We start from the raw sequence: 20419 nt of genomic DNA, 5'->3' as shown, positions 1-20419 counted from the left end.
ATCTCTTGATCCATCCATTCATCCATCCATCCATCCATCCATCTATCCATTCATCCATCCAACCACCCATCTGCCTATCCATCCGTCTCTCCGTTCATTCATCCATCCATCCATATAATCTAACTCCCTAACTTAAAATCAATAGTGATTGTTTTGGATTCTGGGACTATCATTGTTTTTTATTTTTAGACACTACCCAAATTTTATTTTATAATGTAATGTACTTTTATAATGTAAAAACAAAAACACACACAAAAAATAAGAAATGTATTTTGTCTAAGAAACTCTTCTTAGGAATAAACTTTTGGTTGGGTGGTGAAGAGTAGGGCTTGAGTTTGAATTGAATTGGCAACATATTCTTTAAATGTTGGCATTGTCCTGACAATCGATGGGGGTGATTTCCAGTTAAAATGACTGACTGGTGTGGGTGGGAAGAATGAGTAGAGCTATCTGTGGTTTGCATTTAGGAGGGCAGTAGAGTCTTTAACTTATTCACAGCTGCCAAGGATCAAGACATGTTTTCAGACCCTCATCCTCCACTCTAGTCCCTCAGAGCAGGCTTTCCTAACTCAAAAAGACTTGTCATCAGAGTCTTTTAGAGAAAGGAGTGTCTAGGGTCAACTCCCTGACTCTGAAATCACTTATTGTGTTATTACTCTTCTTTGCTAGGAAGCAAAGTTGATCCTCTTTCTTTTCTGGTCTTTTCTCTTCTCTCCTCCCCTCTCTTACTTTCTCCTACCTAGCACTTCCTTATTCATTTTGCTCCAGTTCTGCAAGATTGTTCCTGAAAAGTCAATGTGGAGAGGCAAGGCAATTGTCTGATAATTCATGTATAAGCCTACTCTACTGAAGAAATTCTTAATGTTTTTTTACTGGAATTGGCTGCCTGACCTGTTCACGTTGGCCTTGGACACTAGTCAAAATGATCAGATAGTGAATTGCTCAAAACTATACTTCATTTTGCCTATATAGATACGTATCAGTAGACATCAAAGGAGACAAGAATTTGCCTCCAAGCAAGCATATTCAAAGTTCTTCCCCATGGAAACCAAAATGAATGTTGGCAGAAAAGAGAGGCTAAGTATATTTAATTTCTTCTAGGCTGGTTGCCTGATTTTTGTTAAGCTCAGCCTTCTTGTTTAGGCCCTGAGGTATTTGGGAGCACAGAATTTATTTACTTTGATAGCTACCTTAATCATTGATCCCACAGCACAGACTTGTGTCCTGGGCCAGGAGGAGTAGAGTACCCTGGCGTACATTTTGGATTTTTAAGGGAATTACTTACGGAGCAAGAGCTAAGTATCCTTCTTAAGTGGATACATATATACTGGCTGTTTATGGGCAGGATCTTCAGAAGAGGAAGCAGATGGGAGATTGGATGACGTTCTTATTTCACAAATTTAGGAACTTCCACAAACATCTTCAAAGTTTTTGTGATCATTTTTTTCTCAGTCTTTGAATATAAAGAGCATTTTTCTCATGCTATTCCTCTCTGCCTGGGTGGGAAGTGGATAACATGCAGTGAAGGGATGCCGAGGGAACTACATTTGCTGAGGATATATCATGCGTTAGGAACTGTTCTGTGCTTTACAAACTATCTTCTTTCCTTAAAACCAGCCTTTGAAGCAGGTGTCTTAAAGCGCATTTTGCTAATGAAAAAACTGGTTCAGAGAGTTAAGCAGCTTGCCCCAAATGAGAGAGGAAGTGGCCAAGTGGGCATTTGAAGTAGATTGGCCCGTCTCCAGAGCTGGAGGTCTTCTACCACAACATGCAACTTTGTTTGCCCAAACCTTCGGTATCACCTCTTCTGAGTTCAATGGCGACTGTTGCTTAGACACTAAGAGAAGAAAACAAAATTTCAAAAGCAGCTGTGCCTATCTAAGGACAGTAATAATCATTCACATCATATACCTAGTCATCTTGACTGGTTTGCCAATTCCTCCAGAAGGGTCCTCTGGAGGAATATGACATGGATCTGAAAGGCAGCCTTCCAGCCCTGAGCCTCATACCTTTACAGGATGAAGTGGAGAAATCACTCTCTTCATCTTCATTATCCCTTCCCTCCCAACCTCTAGCAAAGTACTTCTTGAACAGTAGGTATCCTGTGAATGATTTCTGGTGATGACCTTAATGTTGCTACTAATTCATTTGCCAGCGAGAATTAAGCTCAGCCTTCTCTGTTGCCTCTAGGAGAAGAGTTTCCTCTTTCGTTTATCTTCAGTGACTACCTCTATCTATCTTCCAACAAGCAATAATTGACCCAGATAAGATTTGGATTTTCAAAACAGGCGTCCTGTGCTGCCCCTTTGCTTCTTTATGGAACCCAGTGGAAAATGAAAAGCGAAGAAACAATCTTGAAATGCCATATGGGATGTGTCAGTGAAAGCATTTAGGTATGAATTTGATCTCTATATTAAAGATCACAGGCTCACAGGATCTATCGCTCTGTTAGTTAGTAAATAATGTGTCTAGGTTTTTCAGCCTTGAGAGGCCATTTAATCTTTCTGTTGCTGCAGGGCATGGCTAGATTATCATCTCTATACACCCATGCTTTCCTTTACCTCAGTGGAAAGAGCACTGGAGTGGGAGTTAGGCGATTTGAGTTTTACATTCTGAGTTAACCCCCTTACATTATTCATATTTGCATCCCTGGTGCCAAGGACAATATTAGCCACATCTTAGGCATTTGATAAATGTTTAATGAAAGATGTGTGATTTGGGGAAACCCCACTTGGGATTGGCCTAGGTTTCTACCGATGATTCTGCAATTTTGTAAATGCTTTGCTCTGGTATTTCAGGTCTCTTAGTCGTTTATCTTCTTACCCTCTTACATAGGTTTCTGGCACAAAGAGTGTGGTATTTAACTATCTTCTTAAATCTACCTTTCTTCTACTTTCCAAACATCTCCTGTCATGCTAATCCTGGCAAAGTTCAGTTGTGGATAAAGGTGTTTCAGTTTTGTGTGTCTTTGGGTAGCCTTCTCTTAATAAGGGTGACAAAGACATTCTTTTGTTTTCTATTTCCTGAAAGGCTCTCTGTGTAACTTCTTACCTCTTTTACATATTCAGCCTTAGTTTATTTGTTGACTTTAAAATGACTGATGCACGCAATAGCAAAAATGTTCAATAGTGGAAAATAAAGATGAAGACGGGGTGGTTCTTTGTCTTTGTCAATTGTGTCACAAGTTGAATTGCGTCTTATTTAAAGCTCTGTAAATATAGCTAAGATTTAGGTTTCATAGCCAGAATTGTTTCTTAGTAACTGTATGTAATGTAATTTTCACACACATCAACCACCACTGAAGATATTACTCACCTTTTATGGTCGTGTTTTCACAACTGATTTGTAGGGTTGACTGTGACATCTGAGTCTTGGCACTGTAGACCAGGAAGAAAAAAATGTGGCAATATTGGCCACAGTTTTTCTTCCAACCCACATCTGTCCTCAAATGACAATGCTAATAAGATCTTATATTTGATATATATGATCTTTTATTTGGTTAGCTTTTCTGAGTTCTCATGGATCTGGTAGGTTACTTCACTCTCTAGACCTCACTTTTTCTCATCTATAAGATGGTATGACAATACTGTTGCAGGTAGGGTTTTGGTAAAGATGAAAGAAAATGCACATAAAGGATGCAGGAAGCAAGGGCTGGCTATAGTAAGCTGTCAGTGATTCAGTGAATAGCAGCTTTTCTTATATCAATATTACTATTATTGAGTTAATTTTGCCCAGAATGTTGAGGGGCTTTGAAGGATCCATGTTCAGCCTGTAGTTAACCAGTTTACATAGAAATGATTTCAGAGGTAAATTGTTCTACATGGCAGTGGATGAACCACACTTGGATCAAAAAATGTGGTTTCAATTCAGATGCAGAAACAAAAACATAAGCTAAATCTCCTCATAAATCAAGTCTTTTGCAACACGGTTTTTCTTTCCCTATTAAAGAAACATTTTTCCAAAGGAGGAAGGTGAGTATGTGTGGGAAAGTGAAGTGGCTAGACACAATTATTTCTTAAACTACTTATTTTTTTGTTCTGATATCATTGGTGAAATTAATGGTAATCAACCCAGAATGAGAGCATGTCTAATATTCTACAGTTCTGAATAAATAAGATGTAAGTGGAAGAAAGGTACATAATTACTACATGGAACATGATCTTATGTTCTATTTCATAGGGTTTGTTTTTTTCCATTCATAATATCTTACAAATGCATATTTAATCGAGAGAGATTAAAAATGCCTATTGTCCTTTCAAATTGTTTCCAATGTTCTGATTTTTCCCCCTAACTCAATTCCATTGAATATCTATGAGTTGTCACATTTTTAGTAAGTAATAACTGTGTCAAGCTGTGCTGACAAAATGTCCCAACATAACCGTTAATAAGCATTGTCATTTTAAGCAGGAAACAGTTTAGCTAATGATTTATCTCTTATAATGCAGCACTTGGGGCAGCTGTATGATTTGTCTCTTTAGCAAGTCAAGTAATTTCTTTAACAAAATGTTAAGCACAGATGGGCCATAAGCTGTCAGTTAACTATTATTGTGTCTGCATCTGCTTGCTTTCAATGCACTGTTTTATGTATTCAGTCAGTTACTTAGCTGCAGCTCCGTGAAAAGCTGAACCTACTCTGATTGGCAAATAAAATGTTCATTTGTCTCTTCTTCCTATTGTTTTGTTTTGGTAACACATGTCAGCAGCTCAATTACCCAGTTCATTAACAGCTCCCAAAGGACATGATGGCCGGCCCGTGATAAGAGCGCAATTGTGGCCCATATGGTCAATAATGGCCTCTCTCTTGGCAATTGTAAATAAAAGTCACTTGGCCCTTTTCCTTTTCACGAGAACTACTGCTTTTCTGTTCCCCTTCAGTGTGCAAATTACCTTTCTTTGCTCCATGCAATCCAATCTCAGAAAACCAGGACCTAACTTACTGCTTTTAGAGACATGGAGACTTAAACTGGATAGGGCTTGGCTCTTAATTTTAATTATGACTGACTTTTAAGCTCTTGAGGGGGGAAAGTTCTTATCATGAGCAACTATTCTTAGAAAGCTGTTAGCTGATTAATTAGTTAACTAATCAGTTTTCCTAATTGAATAGCAACACATTTTCTTGGGGCTTTCCTCTCTTTTTCTCTTTGAAATGTTGTGGTGGCAGTTACCATGGAATTTAAAAAAGCCATTTAAAAAAATTTCTGCCAATAGAAATCATTTGCGGGGCTAGGGTAGGGAACTGTGACTTATCTTTGCTTGATGAGAGAGATTCATTTTGTAAAAGGAATTCTTGTTACACACACGTTAAGCCTGAAAGGGTTTGAGAAGCCACTGGGTTAATTTGGGTCAGTGTCAGGGTCCCTAAGCCGGTAATGAGTTCTCCTTCACTTTGAGCCTTTGGAAGGAGGAGCTGAAACAGATAGTTTGGTCAGGATTTTGTGGCTCCCTTAAGCAAAATGTTGCTTGTGTCAGGGGAAGAGAAAGGACATAAGCGTGTTTTTCCTCAATACATCAGAGAATGCAGTTACTATCACTAGCAGGGCTGCGGTAGGTGAAGGAGAAATCAGCTTTTCTTTCTAGCTTCATTGTTACAAAGGAGGCCTTTTAAGTGACTAACAGCAGGGAGGTGGCCATTGGGAGAGAACTATAGTCAAAGCAAGATTTCTCATTGTAACGTCGATAGAAGTCCACAGGCACCTGAAATTCAAAGTTCTTGGGACCTTAGGATACGGGGGTCTTGGAGGCCACGCAGCTCAATGCCTTGGAGGCAGCTTGGCCATTCTGCCAGCCTCTGCTTGTCAGCCCTTATCTTAAATAAACACTCAACGGTCCATGTTGTGCATTTAAAATCACTCCCGGGCGATGGAGCACTGGGCGGCCCTCCTGGACTGCCCCGAGGCCGGCCATATTCATAACCAATCTGTACTCTCCTCCCGGGGCAGGAGGCACTCGGGGAGTTGTTGAGTGTCAGGGTTTATTTGTGCTATTTTGATTAGCACTGACCTGGCAGGAGCTTATTTTCCTCCTAATGACCCCGTGCTGTGAGAAGGCGGCTTCCGAGGGAAGGGACTGGGGTCAGAGGGGAGGGGAATAGCTTTACATTTCTCCAGCCCCAAAATGGGCACTGCTGGGCAGGAACAAGAGTAAGTAAATGGCTAGAGGATCTTAGTTAGATTTAGTGTTCTTAAAAGAACCTTTCTTCGAGAAAGCCCAGAATATCCTTGCCATGTAATTGTCCCATCTTTTCTCGCATCTACTAAAGATTCTTGTGCTGGTACATTTGGGGGAGAAAGTATAGAGGCAATAAAAACAAAACAAGACCCCCTTACCCCCACATAGACCCCTGATTAAGTTATAAACCATCTCTCCTAGATTATCAACTAGCAAAATGACAATTACTCAAATCCGTGTTCTGGGTTAAGAACTCTGGAAAGTTCAACTTATTACTCGATAGTTGGTTAGGTCACACACACTGTTTAGATCTACCTTAGGATTTTGTTGTAAATCTTTGGTTTGTTCCTTTTAGTGGTGTATCTCTTTTCCTTTGTCAACTTTTATGCAATTTAAAACACTTAGAAAAATAAGGTTGCTGATTACTTCTTAGCTTGTGAATTAATGTAGAAGAGAAGCTTCCAGGTGCTGAAGGCTCTCAACTGGCTTGGATTAACCCCTACTGTGCATCCATTTCATCCTCCCCCCTCCTCTCTCCTCTGGAAAAAAAAAAAAAAAAAAAAAAAAAACCAACCTCCCCTTTCTCATCCACTCTGGCTTTCTTTGTGTCTGCTGCTCCCTGCCAGGCAGGTGTCAGAGCCCTGAATGAGAGTAAATGCCCCGTTGATGGATTCCACAGATGGAGCGTGGAAATCGGTAGAATAGGCCTCAGCCACAGACCATTTCTTGGGATCCAACAAAAGCCTCCAAATAAGTCAACAAAAATCCCAAAGATCACAAAGGGAAAATGTCGTTTGTCATTTACCCTGGGTCTGTGAGGGAATATCAGTCTTGCTTCACTCCTCCTGGCTTTCACCCGAGTAAACACGGGAGAGGTCATTCACATCTCTCTCAGTGTAAAAGGGCTACTTCAGATCAGAAAACAGTGAGTTGTTCCATTGTCCCCTTCATGTTGAATGGTAAAACTCACAAACACAGGAGACATTCTACAATGAGCCACGTAGGTATATCAAACTTCTAGTTGACCCGTTAAAGACCTTATGGAACAGACCTATGAAATACCCTTAAATGTTACACACAAGATGAAACCATCTCATGGAGCTCTCAGGAATGATTTTTATCTTGTTTTTTTTTTTTTTTTTATCAATGAAACACAGCTTTGAGTACAGATGCTGACAGGTCTAGCTCTGAAAGATTAGGGCAGACGAAAAGACCATCTGATTTGGTCTGAGGCCATCTTAAAGTAAATGACGGATGACTAAGGAAGTTCAGCCTCAAAGCCCACAGAGATCCATCCCCCCACCTCCTCCAGTGTCTGTAAATCGCATTGTGTTATATCTGGGGCAAACATAGAGTTTAAATGGTTGTCATGTTTTGATTCTTTAATTATTCAAATGAAAGGTCTTGCTGGGAAGAAAGACAGTGTGCCAAATTCACGCTTGTGAATTATTTTGTTTCTCCATTTTTTGCTTGTCTCCCTTCTCTGAATTATACTGGCCTGCAAACCAATAATTACAGAATTCCACGTGACTAAAACCCTATAAAATCGAGGTAAGATCTCATGTATAATAGCGTTAACTAGGATGAAATATTTCCTGAGGCTACAGAAGAGGTCACAGGGGGTTAACGGACAAAGACATACTCTCTAATTCTGTAATTCCTTCTTTAATTAAACTTCATGGTTGGTCCGCTGGTGGTAAGACTTCTGCCTTCTCCTCCCAGTTTGATTTGTTTCTGAAGGAAGAATTTGTAATCCTGTGGGGTATGATTGTTGCCTATGCTTGATCATTTTTTTTTTTTTAACTGAACATGTCCATTTTCCCAAAGTTAATCTAGGGAATTAATGTGAAATGATTGGGATAACTAAAAATTTGGCTCCTAAGACCTAAATTAGCTTGAGACGGAAAAAGAAGAAATGAACTTCTTTTACAAGAATAAAGCACAGAATCGAAACACTCAGGCACCTGGTGAGAGGTGACATTTTCTAATATCACTCTGGGGTTTCTGCTGAATAACTTGTGAATATCCCAATAGATTTCAAGTTATTTATTCCTGCACTTTTGTCTAAAAAGAATTTGAAGTTCCTTTATTGTTCTTGATATCCTTTCACTAAGGTGTCTTTAATACCGAAAAAGAAGACTGTAATACAGATATAAAATGAGTGATCAGTTCATCTGCTTATGATCAGTGGTATGTTCCGGATTGACCCTGGATCTTAGGACCAAGGGTCTGTGATGATTCTTAAAGGTGACTACAAATGGTCGGACTGACTATTTTGATTTCTTAAACAAATCCATTCGATATCTTGGTAAACTGACTCATTTCTTAATGCTTTACCGTTGTTTAACAACTATACCTTGAATATATAGAGTTCAATAAATGTTCGTTAAATTCAATTCAATAGGAAAGTTGTTTGATTTGGTGTATAATTATAGACTGTTGTGTTTCTGTAAATTTCATTTGATTTTAGGAAGTTTTGAAAATTTGGGACAAATGAGAACAATAGTGGTACTCAGAGAAATGATTTACATTGGAGTTCCTGTTTTAGTTTGTTTCTGATATTCCACACAGGACTCTGTGTGTGTGTGTGTGTGTATGTGTGTGTGTGTGTGTGAGATATAAAAGAACACAACACCTATTAAGGACACGACACTTCAGGCTAGAAGACAGAAAGAGAGTATGCCCTCTCATGTCCCATAGACCTGGGTCAAATCCTAGCTTCCCTAGCTGTGTGACCTGAATTATCTCTCTGTTTCTTTTTTCTGTGCAATGGCTAAGTCTTTACTTCACAGGGTTTTTGTGTAGTTACATGGGAACGGAGAGAAGTCCTCATCATCTTGGTGAGGTTTGCTCCAGGTTCATTGGTGACGCTGAGTTAAACTAATGTCTAAGTCAGAGAATGGGTTGTGAGGGGGTTTTGCGAATAGAGTCAAAACTTTCAGAATCTGATAAGAATATGGATTGGGATAAAATCTGAGAATTGTTATGCAATTTAAAACAATACAATTTCCACTTAAAGGCTGTGTATTATGTACTGATATGGATTTTCTTATGAGAGCTATTCTTGAATTTCAGATTCAAGACAGTATCTCTAGTGAATAATAAAGCAAACTTTTATAAAGGCATATGTAGAATATGATTGAGCAACTTAAATATAATTCAAAGTCTCCCTTTAATATTAAGCCTGGACAGTAGAAATAGACTGAAGAGGTTACATTTAATCTAGTTGTTGTATCCTGGCAATTTATTAAGTCAGTTAAATAACTGTCTTGCTAACAGTGCTTGTAGTTTCCAAGTCATAGCTTTAGATTTTTCTACACATAGAGAAATACATAATGTCTTTCTGTCGAACTGTCTGAAGAAAGCCTTGTTTTCACTTTGGTGTAATATTTAGCAAGATTAGATACTTTGTATCTAGTATCTGATTTGTTCTAGTATCCTGAGAAATGATGAATATGTAAAATAGATGAACTTCAACAGGATGATTTCATTTGTGCCATTAAGATGAGATTTAAGTTTTAGATTTGTTTTTAGTAAAAACTGAATGATTCAAATTCAGGACATTATGGTGAATCATGTTCTGTGTAAGTAATGAATTTTATTTCTATTGAGTGACATAGGAAACAGTAATATTTCCATCTTTAGAAATGGCTAGTATTTCCTAGCTGGTAGATTAATCTTGGGTTGCTGACACAACATATTTTAAAGCCCGCATCCTTTTGGGGTTTACAGATAGGGAAAAGTTAGAATTAACTTGTAAGATTGTGGCTTCATATTGTTAAAAATGTTCAGTTGGTTCAGACAATTTTCCAGCAGAAAAATTAGGCAAATTATTTCCTCAGTGTCTTTTGAAATGATGTTCTGTGGTGGTTATCCTAGTTAGATGCAATCTGTGGATTGCTTTTGAATAAATAGTCTAGAAATAAAAGTAGTGATTTGCTAGCTTGTTAAAGAAAATTTTATTTTTGGTAGTAAAGGCTGTCCTATTGAACTCTTAGGTATTCCGAGTCTTTTTAATGACTAGCTGTTTGTGGTTCTTCATCTTTTTTTTTTTTTAATCACAATCCTCTTTGAAAAAATCGATACTTATTCCCCAGAAAAATGCATATATGTAAATATCACAAAAATTTCCAAGTAATTTTTGAGGATTCACAGACCCCCAAAGCTTATCTAAACGGATGTTGGGAGACTCATAAAAGCAGAATTTCCATTTTAAAGTTGTAAAATGGTGGCAGAGAAATCAGTGTTAGTTTAAAACAAATTTTACCCTGCACCTTTGTTCATTCTACGTGTATTTATAGAGCGTCTACTACGTCCAAGGGTTCCAGCTGTGATCAAGGCAGAGGAAGGGCCTTGAGCTCACAGAACTTATATTCTGGAGGATGTTGATTGTTAAGGTGAAACATAGTGGTCTTGACCTTCAGCATTAACTCTGACTGGTACTTGTAAATCTAAGCAGCCCTTTTTCTTCAGAAGCCAGAGATGATTTTGATTAATTGACCTGACAGTGCATGGCACATCATATTTACTTGGGAGGATATAATAACCCCAGAGACTCCCACAGGAAACATGAAAATTTCCACATACTATTATCCTAATGGGATCATAGTAGGAGAAAGTGCAAGCAAATATAAGATTCTCACAGGCAAAGGAAGCTTTTGGTCAGTCCTTAAACACTGTTGAGTTTTTCACCTGAATTCACATTAGACAGAAAAGTCAGGGCAACAGAAAACGGAAGCATGGAAGGAAAACATTTTATGGAAGTGTATTGTCTTCTTAGGGGAATAAGTAATTGGTTTCTTGGAGAGTATATTATTTGTAATTTAAAAATATGTATGTGGAAGCAAATTTTTTGATAAATTACGGCAGGTAATATTTTATATGCTTGGGAATTTTGAGAGAGAAAAGAATAATTAATCTGGAATATTCTCTAGAGATGGTTCTCAAAGAGTTGTCCAAGATTAGTAAAATTAACATCAATCATCAGGGAATGTGTTAGAAGTGCAAATTTCCAGAGCCCACCCCAGACCTACAGACTTAGAAACTGTGGAAGGGGAGATAGCAATTTATGTTTTAACAAGTTTTCAAGTGATTTTGGTGCTCCAAAAGTTTGAGAATCACTGCTATACAATTATGCACAAATTATTGCTCTTTTAATTTGGCTCATATTTATCAAACATATATACATGTAGATTGTACTGGGAGCTTCTGAAGTTGATAATGTCATACATGACATATTTCTTAGTATGTTAGTACTCCTTTAAAATATTCCCAGACTTTAAGAAAGTTTATTTTTCTTTTTTAAGTTAATACTAAAATATCCTAAAATAAGATTTATGTTAACTTAGACCATTTTGTATTAAATTAGATAACATAATTTAAAAACCAAGCATAATGACTAACATACAGTAGATTCATTATATACTATAGTTCCCTTTTGCTTTTATGCATAAGTATTTATTTTCTTTAATTTGTCATATATATTATTAATTCACTCTCTATTTCACAGTGTTTGAATGTGAATAAAAGGTAGAAGTATTAAAAATTAGAAAACTTAAAATTATATTTATGGGTTATTTTGGATGCACATCTTTTTGGGCAGCTTATAATTTATACTGAAGTAGAATGAAAGTTTGGATTTCTGTAGGGTAGAGTTAAGTTTGAGCTTAAGATAAAATTAGTAGTATAGGAGACATTGCATTTTAATGTTGTTTCTAGTGTCACCTACATTTCTCTAGGTCCTACCAGCCTGTGGGTGCAAATGAGTAACCTTGACATTGGCATTAATAATCTGCGATTTTCTGGCTTTCTCTTCCTCATTTGCTGACTGCACACCTCAGCCCCTTCCCTAGAGGGTCCCCCAGTTATTGGGGAGTCTTCAGAGTGTATTGGGAGAAAGGCTGCTGGGGCTCCTGTGGTATGCTCAGTGTCTATGGCCCTCTGCCACTGGCCTGACGTCCAGCGCCCCTGAGAGAGGGCTGCTTTCCTGTCCAGAGCCCTGTGTCTGGCATGCACTCAAACCGCAGAACCTTCTATGGGCCAACAGATGTTCTGTTACTGTCACAACTCACAGACAGTATATTGTATCGTGACTGCAAACTCCTATCTGATTTTCCAGCTCGTCCTTCTCTTTCCCAGGTATCTGCACACTAATTTAGAAGGTCTGCTTCCCTGATACATATCAATATAGGCAAATTCAAGCTTTGGTGGGAAGGAGGCTGCCACAGAGCTGGCTTCAGGGACATGTGACCCGCGCAGTTCCCCAGGGCCCCATGCTCAGAACAGCCCTGTGTTTTGTTCTACGCTCTGTTGTTGCCATCTTGAAATGAGTAATAATTTTTGAACATGGGGCTCCTCATTTTCATTTTGCTCTGGGTTCCTCAAATTAGGCAGCAGTCCTAGGCAGCTGCCCATCTATTCAGCAAAGACTGAAACTCTAAACTTCAGTTTGAGGACAGTTTACAAGACTATGCCTGCTTTTTCTTGAGTGTGTTCTTGAGACTTGCATTAATAATATTTAACCTCTCCTTAAAGCATTTCCCAATATCTGGTCTTGAGATGAGATAATTTAAGCATGATTTTTCTTATAGGAGCAGCAGGGTCTATAAATTTATAGGAGTCCTACAATGGTTTACTATTTATTGCCTTTTTAGACACTAAGTCAATTTTGGATTTTTTTTCTAAAATCACATTTGTTAAAAGATTTCCTGGTGTAAAAGTTGGTGAACATTTATCAGGAACCAAATTAAATGGGATTCATTCATTAGACATGAATGGAATACCCATGAAGTGCTATAAAAATGGAATAATGGAGGCCAGCCTGGTGACGTAGTGGTTAAGAGTGTGTGCTCTGCTTTGGTGGCCTGGGGTTTGCCGGTTCAGATCCTGGGTGTGGACCTACACACTGCTTATCAAGCCATGCTGTGGCAGCGTCTCACATACAAACAGACGAAGGTTGGCACAGATGTTAGCTCAGGGCCAATCTTCTTCACCAAAAAAAAAAAAAAGGAATAATGCTTATCCCTGTTTTCTAGCTCATAATGGGTCTAGAGTGACAGATGCAGAGAACAATTATTTCTGCCTGGGGGGCTTGGAGACAGGGTAGGGGAAGAGATTAAATATCATTTAATAACAGAGTACTGCATGGAGGGGCTTGGTGTCCATGGGAAGACATTACAAATGTACTTTAGACTAGGAGCTGAATCATTAAGTCTTGGTCAAACTTGTTTTTTGATTCGCATTTTATCGCTTCTTTTCTCCTGGGCTTTTAGCCTCAGCACCCCAATCAGATGAAGGCTCCGACATCGACTCTGAACCAGATTTGCCGCTAAAGAGGAAGCAACGCAGGAGCCGGACCACCTTCACCGCAGAACAGCTTGAGGAACTGGAACGTGCTTTTGAGAGAACCCACTACCCTGATATTTATACCAGGGAGGAACTGGCACAGAGGGCGAAGCTCACTGAGGCCCGAGTACAGGTACTAATGTGCAGACGCCCACGTCCTGCTTAAATCCAGACAGGAAGCAAAGAAGTGTATTCTTGTCTAAATCATATTTTAAACCAAGAAAGTAAATGTATGAGGAATGGCACTTCATTGTGAATTGTGAATTGTAGCTTCTCGCATGATCAAGCTCCCTCTTTCTCTCTAATGCCTTTTCTTTATATTTTGCCTTGTCGTGATAACAATATCATGACCTTTTTTTTTTTTTATTTGCATTTACCTGGTCCAACCTCCTCCCCTCCTCTCTCCCCTGCATCTCTTTTATTTTAGTTATGTCCACGGCACACAGCAACATTTTACTCTGCTAACCAGTTAGCAAATTGTTTTCTTTTTTCTCTTAATAGTTTGATAAGTCCAACTAAATTTATGGATATGATGGATATGTTTGGCTTCTTTTCTATCATGTTGTTTGATGCAAGTATTTTATGTGTATAGATTTAAAAATATGATCAATTTAATTTGCTTCCTTTGTATTCTTAATTTTTTTTTTTAGTATTTATGAAAATGTGCATTCTTATCTTAGACTTTGGTTATCATTACTAGGAGAATATGATTATATCAGAGATAACGCACAGAAATGTGTGAATAACAGAAATGTTATTCACTCAGCATTTCAAGAATCCTCGTTATGTACCAGGCACTATATGGACTATATTGGGGGTGCTACATAGGTAATAGCAATATTTTGAATGGTTACTTTGTGCCAGGCACTGTTGTAAGTGCTTTACATTAACCCATTTACTCATCATTAAATACTATCAATATGCCCAATTTATAGATGGGGAAACTAAGATTCAGACTATTTAAGTAACTCCTCAAAGTCACATAGCTAGTAAGTGATCGAGGTAATTGGATTCCATACACTTCCTGTCTATGGCCTTTCAATTATGAACATGTGCAAAGGTATATAAGGCAAAATCCCTTCCTTGAAGGGTTTTATAGTTTAGAAGCATTTCAAGTGACTATTATTTTAAGAACATTTAAAATTATCTTTTGAACTCTTAGAAGTGCTCTGAAGCCTCTGGAAAAGGCTACTTTGGTGTAATATGTTTCTATTGAGTGATAGAAGAATGTTTTCATCATTACTGATGGAGTTTCCCCTCAAGGTGGTAAAGCACTGTTTGAGGATTTCAAATGTCTCAGGAACTCCTTACTGACCAGACGTTAAGTTACTTTATCCGGAAATATTGTGTTAGTCCCAGATACTTGACTTTCATAGTCAAAGTGAAATGGAGACTCAGCAGCGAACTAGTCAGTTGATATGATCTCTAACTTGATCAACACTTTCTCATACGCAGCTAATTACCTCTTCTATTACAGAATTTTGAGAAATAGCCTCTTCCAGCTGCAGAGGCTAGTCAGTGGGACTGTTTTATTCAACTTGACTTTCCATATGATCCTCATTGTGCTAGAAAAGTCAAGGAATGTGAAGATGAATTAAGACAAGTCTCTCAAGGAGCTAGACTCTAACATGGATAATAAAGTAAACATACGAATAATTTAAAAACAAAGCAGATGTGATCAGTGCCATAAGAGAGACAAAATACAGTTGGAGTTGAGAAGAGGAAAGGATGAGATCTTGTTGGAGTAAACAAGAGAGGCCCTTGAAGAAGGTAGATTTAAGATGGACTTTTGAGGCTGGATAGATATTCATTGGACAAGGAGGGTGGGGAGAGTATTTTAGTAATTGAGAATAATATGCACAAAAGCTCAGAGAGTTGGAAGCCCATGAGTTCCATATCAAGTGACCTTTCATTTTCTCTCTAGTCATTTTGAGGGAAGAGTCAATAGTTCAATTTGGTTGGAGGGTAGAGAGTGGTAGGGTGGCAGAAAGAATATGGTTGGAAATCTAGGCTGAGGACATCTTGTGGCAGGCTTAAGTTTCAGGCTTGGGGGCTCAAATGTGATGCGACAGGCAGTGGAGGCTCTGGGCATGAAATAGGTCAGTGGCAGTGGGAATGGAAAGGAAGGATAGAGGTGAACAGCATTCAGAGGTGGAATGTGGGCAATTGATTGTGTAAGCTGGAGGTGGGTGGGAGAGTGAGTGAAGGGAAGAAATCACAGATGCACTGAGGTTTATGGTGCAAATGTTTTATGGTTGGAACTATTCAATCTCTCTGCCTATTACATTGGGATACAGTGTTCCCAGAAATGACACCACTAACCACAAATCACGATAGTATGTACACATAAATATTATATTATTATGTTATAAGATATATAGTGTACATATTATGATATTATATATAACAATGTTACAAATATTATATGTATCAAATCTATTTTGCTTTTATTATAGTTCTATGACTACCTGGTTTAAATGTGAAGTGAGGTCCATTCAGTCCTCCATTCTTTCAGCAAACTTTTATTGAGTTTCCACTCTATTCCAGGATTTAATCCCTGTACTCCATGTCTGACCAAGCCCAGATACTAGGTCTGCCCTTAAGATAGATCGAATATCAGCTCTCAACTCAGAGACAAGAAATAAACATTGTTTTTAAGGAAATCAAACAAAGAGAGTGATGGAAAACTGAGAAGTGTTAGTGTTGCTCCGCTTCATTCTTGCCTTTGCCAAAGACGAGGATGTGGGATAGAATAAATCTCAAATCCATGCAACTTGTACAGTGCCCGGCATTCGCATCTGGCTTGATGAATGTCAAAGGAGAATAAGAATGGCCCATTAACTCCAGAGGACATGGGATCAAACCAATAAAGAATGGTTCATATTTTTCTATACAGTGACCTCCCCTCCAAAGCAGGGCCCTCATTAACCTAACAGCTGTCCTAATGTGGCTTTAACCCGGTGACTCTTTACATTCCTTATGGCTTCATTAGGTCCCTTGAGACACATCATGTCTTGCACCACAGCTATGATCTACAGCCTAACAAATTCCCTACAACACCCGGCATATGGATCTTTTACTTAACCCAGCAGGAAAAAGAGGGGAGTAGTTAATCACTGATTAAAATGCCAGAACAAAATCCTTTCGTTTTTAGAAGGATCTGGGAAAGCAGTAGCAAAGTCAACTCAGTTTGAGTGATAGCCAGAAAGTGTGAGTTAGTTTAATTTGGGGCACCTGGGAAAACCAAACACCACACCAAAAAAACCCCAAAACAAGTCTACATTCCATTTTTTTTTCCTAAAGAAAAATATTTCTAAATTCTGGATAGAGATGAGACTAAAGCTATAATAACTCAGGCCATTGTCAATATTTCATAAAAACTTGTTTGGACAGTAGCTGTGTTGTGTTGATCATAGCCAAGTCTGAGTACACGATCTAAGAATAATTGTACACCAAAGACTAATTTGCCCAATTCACCTCCTGGGTAGCTGTTATTATGCAAAAAATGACAAGCGTTAAAGTTTTGTGGGGAAGAATGACTTGCAAATACTTAAGATATGCAAAAGTTTTAGTGAATATTCCATCTAAGAACTTCAAGAAGCAGGGGAAGTATCATTCTCTTTTATCACCAAAATAATAGAAGACAGGAAAGGAAACTGCTTGTAGAAACAGTATTTAACTAGGAGTCAGAAGGTGTGGGTTTTGGTCTCAGCATGCCAAAAGTGTTTTGTTGAGCAAGTCCCTTAATTCTGCTGTAGTCCTGCTGGGCTTCAGGTTTTTTTTTTTTTTTTTTAAATATAGGGTATGTTAGATCAGATGATCTCAGTCTGGGTCCATGGACGACCAGGATAATCATGGATGACTTCAGGAGATCTTGAAGACTTGAAATTTGTACAGAAAATTTTGTGCCTTTGCCTCTGTGTGTGTGTGTGTGTGTGTGTGTGTGTACATAAGCGTAAACTAGGGAGAGGCCCTCTGGCTTCCATCATACTCTCAAATATCACTTCCCCTGTACTGTCTCCCAATTAGAAACTACTAGGATGCATGATCTCCCAACACCCTTCTGGCATCAGAAATTTGGGATTCTCAGGGAAGCCCAATGGTGATTTAAAGCCATCTAACAGATCTGTATAGTTTAGAAGTTAAATAGGTATGGAGTATTTGACCCTGAACTCCATATATGGTCATCCTGCAATTCTCTGCAGGAGTTTGCTTTGGGATTTATAAAGATGCAGTTGAGTGTTCTTTTATGTGTGTTCATGATCATCTGGCATTCACGGGAGCATGGCGTTTCTCTTCGTCGACCTCGCCTCTCCTCTCCCCAACCTGCTCTCCATACAGTGGTCAAAGCTGGACAGCGGCAATGATAGGGAGGCTGGGAGAGTGTGGTGTAGACAGAGAGGGAGCGGAGCAAATGAGAAGGTCCAGGGGAACGAGCCGCTTGTCCTTAACTGACCTACTTGGAAAGCACTGTATTTGGCATTGTAGCATTTGACATCATCAAATCTAGCGTTTAATCAAACATTTTACAATCTTGTGAATTCTCTTTCTGAGGATTAAGTATTATATTCTCTCCCCGTTTTTCAAATTGCATTTGAAATAACCGATCTGGAATAAGGTAGGTTAGATTGCCTTTGAGGACCACACCAAAACTGTGAACCAGTAATTTATTGATGGGCAAAATTAGGCTTACACCATGGGCAATTAGCACTAATTCATGAAACTTGGAAGCAAATTTGACCTAAGCCTCCATTCCAGCCAAACTGGCTTTCAATTATTGGAGGTGTTATTCGAGCACTTTCCTGTTTGCTTATGGGCACAAAAGGCTTTGGCTGTAGACCACAGAGCTAAGAAAACAAAGCAAGACTTTAATTCTTAGATTTCTTGGACTGAGGAGTCAATGTGACATTTTTACTTAATAGCTAATATTTATTGAACACTTAATATCTCTTAGCTATTCTTTTCAGGGCCTTGATTGTATTGTCTCATTTAATTGTCAAGACAATCTTGTGCAGGAGTTTTTTATTTCTCCCATTTAGCAGATGAGAAAACAGAGGCCCATGGATGTTAAGCAAATTGTTCAAGGTCATAGAGGTAGCAAGTGGGTCCGGGGAAGCTGGGACGCAACTTTTGCCTGGTCTACATTGCACCCGTGGGAATGAAAAGTATTACTGTATCTTTTAAAATACTAAGTTTTGCTCAACTTATATTGTTTAAAGTCTGAAGAAATTAGTTACTTATTTTACTTGTGAAGAGAAAAATATATGAAAACTTTATTCTTCTTTTGCGATTCATTATCTTGTTTCCCTAGTTAGCAGGATGTTATGGGGATCTTTTAAGCAATTTAAATTTTACTTCAAAAAATCATGGGACATTATATGACTCCAGAAATGGATCTAAATATCATTTCCAAAAGGCATGGATATAGCTTTGTGAAAACGCTCTGAAGAGAGACATACAAGTAGGGAGAGATCCAGGGGGCAGATGAAAATAAACTGGGCTGCATCAAATGAAGTAAAAACTTGCTGTGAGGGTAGGTTTTGATGTGGTGTGATATTATACAAACAATTAACTGGGCCTAATAGTAGTTATCCGTCAATGTATGCCTCTGCCCCCACTTCCTTACCATGCTAAGTGTGATGTGGAAGGCCAGGTTATGTTATGTGGGGAGAGTGAAATTACATTTCATAGCTTGTAAAATTACGTTTAACAGGTATATAGCCAACTTTGTAAAACTTGTTCTTCCTGCCCTACTGGCTAAAAAGTTGATGGAACAAGTGTATTCTCCTCTACAACATCAAAGGCCAATTTGTCTCTGTTGCTATTGCTACTCTTTTCAAAACAAAGAGAAGTTTCCAGCAATTGTAACAACTGAGTCATAAATGCCTTCCACCCATTTTAGATGAACTTATATAGTGTTATACACTTACACATGTCATTCAGTAGATTGTTCACTGATTGTATGTTAGGAATTAGTGATACAACATTGAAAGAGTTATCTAAGACTTCTGAGTACCAAGAGAACATCTTTCAGTTAAAGATGGGCTGGGAACAGTATCCCGGGATGATCGTGCTTGGCAGGTTCGGGTATTTAAAATGAAGGTTATTTCAAGGGCACTTTTTTTGTTTTTCTAATAAAAATAGATGCGTCCTTCTATGAATTTCAAAGCATAAAGAAGGCAAGGACCATTTCCCAGTTTGCAACTTCAGTATGTTTTTTCTTTAATGCTTCCTTTGGCAGACTCAGCGGTTCTGGGAGATGGAGATGCAGAGGCTGGTAAGGGCAAGATGATAGAAAAATCTGGTTAAATGTCCAGAGACAGGCAGGCCAGTCCTCAGTAAGCCCTGTTTCTCTCGGGAATAACCCTCTGGATTTATTTAGCCTAAATTTAAACAACATTTAAGTTCCTTCCTTGAGGAAACTCTTGAACCTCCTGTTGAAGGTTTGTTTTTCAGTGAAGATTTACTACCCAACTATTTCTCTTTATCTTTTATTATTATTTATAAGAGATATTATATTGTAAATATAAGAACTTTTTAATACAACTCCTGGTGGGTTTACTCAGTGTCTTCAATATTTATTTGTATCATTTTGGAAAAATGAAAACAGAACCCAAAAACTTTACACCCCTAGTCTTTTGGATTTAATCTTTTGAAGGTATTTGTAGAAAGTTATGACGTTTATTCTAATTTATTATTTGAGCAAAGCTGTTTTTGATTAAAAAACTTGGGTTATGGAAGAGTTAGAATGAACTCGAATCAAAAGTAGGTTGAGATTGTTGGGGCAACCAGGCATAGCCACCCACTGGATAAATCAAACTTGGTTTACTTATCTACAGGTGACAGGAGGAAGTTGGCCCAGAGAGATTGGCAACATTTTCTGATAATGACAGAAGTGCAAGCTTCT

General features: G+C 38.3%; 1 protein-coding gene across 1 annotated transcript in view; it reads left to right on the top strand.

Moving 5' to 3' along the window:
• Positions 1-20419, top strand: part of PAX3 (paired box 3) — an 89101-nt gene that overhangs the window by 48204 nt on the left and 20478 nt on the right. The window contains exon 5 of the mRNA XM_058533471.1: positions 13440-13645. Within this exon, the coding sequence (XP_058389454.1) occupies positions 13440-13645 (206 nt within the window). The remainder of the gene's footprint in view (positions 1-13439; positions 13646-20419) is intronic.

This window comes from Diceros bicornis, chromosome 37 (assembly GCF_020826845.1).
Source record: "Diceros bicornis minor isolate mBicDic1 chromosome 37, mDicBic1.mat.cur, whole genome shotgun sequence".
Classification (NCBI taxonomy): Eukaryota; Metazoa; Chordata; class Mammalia; order Perissodactyla; family Rhinocerotidae; genus Diceros; species Diceros bicornis.
The sequence above is the reverse complement of the archived record's forward strand: the minus strand, read 5'-3'. Positions and strand labels throughout refer to the sequence as shown.